Genomic DNA, 5,910 nt, shown 5'->3' with positions numbered 1-5,910 from the left:
GCTGATTCTATGATTCTATGACTCCTCCCACTGTGAATACCTATGCGAATACATCTTTGGTGGAAAAGTTTTAGTAAGGCTTTTCCTGTTTGTAACATCATAGTCAACTGATTGAGAAATCAAACCACTATGTTTTGGTTTTAGAGAGTCAGTTGCAATTATGTGCAATAAATATCTCAAGTGAGTAAGGAGAACAAGGAGAACCTGTGTAGGCTGAGAAGGGGCTATAACACAAAGAGGATGAGCAGAATACATAAATACATCTGTTTGGGGATCTTAAAAAGTGGAAAAAACCAACCCAAGACTTAGCCTAAATTCGTCCTATAAGTGATGTCCTAATAGTTCTTCTGAGTCTTGTAACAGTCAAGGCATGTCAGTCAGGAGTGATTAAGATGATATACTTGTCAGGGATACTTCTCTGTTCCAACTGCTTTGTCTTCTTGGCCCTTCTCACTGAAATGATTCTTGCAGTTTTGGGAGCAATTTCTTTTTCTTTTCTTGGAGGTGGAAAGATTCAAAGATATTTATGAAGATATGGGTGACACTGGAGGGATGTGCCCTCTGGTTGCTACTTTTGCTTTGTCAGACCCTTCTTCTTCAGTAAACAAATGAGAGGTTTGTGCTCTACTTGTGAAATGTCACCCATGAACTGACAGGATCTCACCCACGAACTGCCAGCAACTTGCAGCTTTCTCTTAAGCTCTAACTTTGCCAAATTGAAGCCAAAAGTCCTCCAGCTTCCTTTGTCTTGGTACTCATATATTTGGACATATCCAGCAGTGAAATAACTCACAGTTATAATCTGATTCTTTTGAGGAATACGTAGATAGGACTTAGTAGATATCTGACATTGATCAGCTCCACGTATTCAATAGAGGTATTTTTTTAGCATAGTCATGTTTATTTTTTATAGATACTTCATGGGATGTGATGACTCTTCTGTAGAAGCAGTAGCTCCTGACTCTTCCAGTCAATCTAGAGTGGTCAGCTACTATAGACCTCTGATCAGTGCAGCCATGCAGACACAAAGATAGAGATGCATCCTTTCCAAAATGCCTTGTTTTGCAGACCTGCTTGAATCCATATGTGATTCTGTACTTCATGAGACTTGTGGTGTTTGCCAAAATATTGGTGACTCTCTGCAGAGTATCAAACAATGAGTAATGTGGCTTTGTGAACTATAGAAGAGCTGCCCATTTGATTTTTGACATATTTTATAAATACATATTTTTAACTTACTGCTTTAAAACTTAGCAACATATAGGAAATTAAACCTGCAAAATCTTTAGATGGTTCAAGTTCCTAACACTCTTTTATGGTCTCTTTTAACTATACATGATGCCACAGATTGTTCCATCTTTGTTCATGTCGATGTAGCATATATTGTCATACTTCATAGATATAATTGTACTCTCAAATGTTTTGTGATGGTTGATTTAGTTTAGGTAATCTTTTTTTGTGAAAGGAAATGACACGTATTTGGGTGGGAAAAGTAATAAAGGGGAACATATATAATTGGGTCACTGTAGATATACTTTTTACCTAACATGTATTAGAGAATTTATTTGTATTTTAACTCACTAAGCTGCATTCTTTTAAAAAGTTCCTGAAACTGATTAAACTGATTTAGGTTTTTTTTTTTTCATAGCGATGGAAAACAAAATTTCACAATTCAAACGTGGACCTTGAATGTACTGGAAAGAAATAAAAGCAGCTGTTTCAACCAAAATCATTTAACTACAGAGATTAAAAATGCTGGAATTGGTCATTCACTGAAATGCAGTGATTTGTCTGTCAATGAAAATGACACCATAACATGGTACAAGGTAATTACTGTAACAGTGTCACTTAAATCATCTGCTACAGAAACAAAATATCTGATTGTAGGAAAAGATAATTGCAAACATTTCCTTTTAGAAGCATCTGAAAATGTTGTAAAGTTTCAATGTCTCAGGGGATTAGGGAAAAAAACCTGTTAGGCAGATAAACAAAGATAAGATTTTCTCTGCTCTAAGAATTTTTAGAAAGATGTACCTGCTTCAGAAGCTATGAATAAACTGGTAGTTTGGAATGGTAGAAGATAGGATGCACATCTGTTTGCTGATTTAGCCAAAAGCTGTTCTAGCCACCTGCTGCAGTGCTGATAGAGATATTATCCCAATGCTAAATGGGGGGACCAAGATATTTGTTTTCACAGTTGGTATGTGCTTGTAAAGTAGCTGCAAACTTTTGCTGTTACTAAATACTGTTTACAAATGTGTAACAGATGCAGTCCTGTTCACTGTAGGTGAATCATTGGTATTCTCTCTACCAGATTTTGCCAGAACATAGCTGATAGTTGTGTAAGCATCTGTAACTCTTAGGTGTTGTGCACAACCATTGGATGAAGCACACTGAACAGATTTCTCCCATCCTGTCCCTATGCATTCCCTTGAGCAGTGATCTTTATTCCCCTCAGGTTGGAGTATCAGACCCTGTTCACTCCATATGGAATCAGTTTCAGGAAGGGATTTTGGCTGCTTAAGTACTGCATGTGGAGTAGCCTGGCAGAATGAGCTACAGCCCTGCTTTCTTGGAGGGGCCTGGGAAGATGGGATCATTGCTGGATAGTGCCATTGGTTGTTATGTTATCCTCATTAAAGGATTATAGCCCAGACTGACCTCTCATGACTGAACTGAGTCTACCAGTGCTTAATATTTTAATGTCTAATACTGTGTGAGACACATGAAGCAGCCACTGTTGTGCCTAAGTATCCTTTAGCACTTGGTTGGGTGAAAATTTTCAGTCTATCACACCCTAAGCTGAGATAAACCAGCCATGGTCACTCATGCTTTTTGAACAAGAGCCTGCAGATAAACATATGGCTCAGTGTGAGCCAACAGTGTGCACAGGTGGCCAAAATGGCCAAAGGCATCTTGGCCTGTACCAAGAAAAGTGTGGCAGCAGGACTAGGGCAGTGATCAGCACTGGGGAGGTCACAGCTCAGTGCTGTGTTCAGTTTTGGGTCCCTAACTGCAAAAAGGACATTGAGGCACTGGAGTGAATCCAGCCAAGGGCAACGAGGGCTGAAAAGGTCTAGAACACATGTGGAATGAGGAAGGGCTGAGGGAATTGACTTTGTTTAGCCTTGAGAAGAGGCTCAGGGGTGACCTCCTGGCTCTCTGCAACTCCCTGCCAGGGTTGGAGAGAGGTGGGGGATGTGTGTCCTGCCATGGCTGCAGGGAGAGGACTAGAGGGAATGGTCTTGAGCTGAGCCAGGGCAGAGTCAGATCAGACTTTAGGCAAAATGTTTTCCCTGTGAGGGTGTTGAGGCACTGGGATATTGCCCAGGGAGGTGGTGGAGTCACCATCCCTGGAGGTGTTGAAGAGGCATCTGGACCTGGCACTGGAGGATCTGGTTTAGGGTTTAGTGGTTCCAGCAGTGTCAGGTTAATGGTTGGATTGAATGATCTTAGAGGTCTCCTCCAACCTTCATTATTCTATGATTCTATGAAATGCATCCAGGAATTGTCCATTCACTGGACTATTCCCATCAGTGCTCATTTCCCTTTTTGTCCTAAGGCAATTCAGACCAGAGCCAAACATTGCTCCCTTTTCACAGGACATTTCACCAGTGTGAACCCACAAACCAGAGTTTGTTTTCAGAGCTAGGGAGAATAAACACATGTGAGTCCAATTCTTGTCACTCTCCAAGATCATCACTTTCCCTATTGTTGAGGCATTTTGTTTTAGCCTGAAAGCTCCTCATAAGCTAGTTAACTTTTTACCACAAGCAGGTGACACCTACAGACCTGAGCCATCATTTAAAAAAAAAATAAATTAGTGCATTTAAGTTCCAAATACAATATTTTTGTACTTAGACACTTACTTGAAATTGAAGTACTCTCAACTTCTAATGGATTAAATGTTCAAAAGTGATCATGAGTGAAAATTTGGCCTCCATCTCTTTTGGGTCAGATAAATGTAATTGAGATAGTGAAGAGAATGATGGTGATGCTTCATTTCAAATACAATCTTTTATTTCTTGAAGGTTTTGAATGCATGTTTGCTATGGAATGGTATTTTCTGGTTTTATTGCTGCAGGACTGTAAGAACTATGAACATGAAACAGAGAGGGAACTGAATTTTAGAACCTTAACAGTACAGCACTCTGGGATATATACCTGCAAAATTTTGATCAGTCGTGAAGGAAATATATACCACAGCACAAATACAATTAAACTGGTAGTAGAAGAAGGTAAGAAAGCTTTCAAAAATTCTTTGCATGCTTTTAGGTTCACTTTCCTATGGAGACTTTTAATTGCAGTTCTCATTTGAGAAATGTATAAAAGGGGAAACAAATCTGGTAATCTGAACTGTTTCACAATAATTTCAAAAAGCAGAAGTTTAGATGACATATTACCAATTTTGTTTCCAAATTAAATACAGTTTAGGATGTTTTCCCTGCAGTTTTATTTATTTCTTTTTTCAAAATTATCTGCTGTAAGCCATACAAACTTACTAAGGGTTTTGGGAAAGAGCCTTTCCAACCCTTGCAAATTGAGCAAGAAATACTGTGTTTAAAACTAGTCAGTAATGCCAGAGTTCAGATACAGTTCTTTGAATGAAATAGAATATATGAGATTAGTCTTAGAAAGGGCAAGTAAATAATTTTTGCTGTGGAAGAATATAAGTAAGCTACAACTTCAATAGCAATACTTCTATTTTAGATGAACCAGAGGCTGCAACTTTGGAGATTGTTGGACTCCATGAAGAAATTGAAACTGAAATAGGTATGAAATTTGTACAAGAATCTTTGTGGTAGCTACTGCACATAGCTACTTTTGTTCTGATCTCTTTATGGCTGATGGTTTGGTTAAGTGTAATCAAACTGAGAATTATCTGTGCACCCTCCTGTATCTGATCCAACCTCACATCTGGTTATGTTTTTCCTAGTGTATTCCATGACTGACACACAAGTACACTAAACCTTTTACAGAGACAGAAACTGAGACTGCTGCTATGACCAGCAAGAGAAAGTGGTGGTGGTGATAAATCATTTCTCCATGGCTTTTTTTTTTTTGTAGATAATAAATCCCACGGAGCAGAATGTAAAAGACATATGGTTTGTTCAGGGTACAGCAATAATGAGCAATCCCCTTGATACCTGATGCAGCTGAGGATGTTATTCTCCAGGGAAATGCGAAATGTGAGGGGTGACAGTCCTGGCAATGTGGGCATGAAGATCTGTCACTGCCTTAAAGAATTTGCTATATTGTCAAGAGACTTTGACTGTGCTTCTAGCTGGGAGTAGGTTAGACAACAGGAGCTGCAGACTTCACACAGTGTTGGACAGAATCCAGAATTTTGTGGCTGAGGCTGTAATCAATTTTTAAACCCCCAAATTTCCCTGTCTTCTTCCTCTCCTGTGCCTGAGAGCTTCTCCCATCTGGTTATCTAATTTTTCCTTTCCAAGTTTTATCTCTTCTCTGGCTCATACCTGTATCTCATTTTCTCAGCTAGGACCTCAGCTGCTAATTTTCCTTCCTACAAATACTGGTAGGTAGGTCCTTTTTCCAGTGGTAACACCCCAATCCTACAATGCCTCCTGTCTCCCAGCCTGAATGTGCTCCCTGGAAATGATGCTTCCATAGCCTAGAAATGGTGGTGAAATATTGCAGCTGCTCACTTCAGGTCAAGCTTCCCATGACAGTGTTTAAAAAAAAAACATCTCACACTCCAGAGCTGCAATCTTCTGCCTTTATTTTTCCAAGTGTAAAGCTTTCCTTTTATTTTTGCACTTTCTTAAAATTAACTGAACTTTATGGGGGTAGTTCCTGTCACTTCCAGTTACTGGTTTGAAATGGGTCAAGTAACTGACTGAGTAAATGACTTGTTCACATATTCAGGAATTTCCAGGTGTGGTGCTG

At 39.3% G+C, this 5,910-nt stretch overlaps 1 protein-coding gene across 1 annotated transcript in view; it reads left to right on the top strand.

Annotated features, from left to right (window-relative positions):
* Positions 1 to 1,630: 1,630 nt before the first annotated feature.
* Positions 1,631 to 5,910, top strand: part of IL18R1 (interleukin 18 receptor 1) — a gene marked incomplete at its 5' end in the record, with an annotated part of 11,408 nt that continues 7,128 nt past the window's right edge. Inside the window, 3 exons of the mRNA XM_009079557.1 lie at positions 1,631 to 1,826; positions 4,085 to 4,238; positions 4,711 to 4,773. Coding sequence (XP_009077805.1) covers positions 1,631 to 1,826; positions 4,085 to 4,238; positions 4,711 to 4,773 — 413 coding nt within the window. The remainder of the gene's footprint in view (positions 1,827 to 4,084; positions 4,239 to 4,710; positions 4,774 to 5,910) is intronic.

The sequence above is a fragment of the Acanthisitta chloris genome, unplaced genomic scaffold (genome assembly GCF_000695815.1).
Source record: "Acanthisitta chloris isolate BGI_N310 unplaced genomic scaffold, ASM69581v1 scaffold44707, whole genome shotgun sequence".
Classification (NCBI taxonomy): domain Eukaryota; kingdom Metazoa; phylum Chordata; class Aves; order Passeriformes; family Acanthisittidae; genus Acanthisitta; species Acanthisitta chloris.
This window is presented reverse-complemented; position numbering and strand designations above follow the sequence as displayed.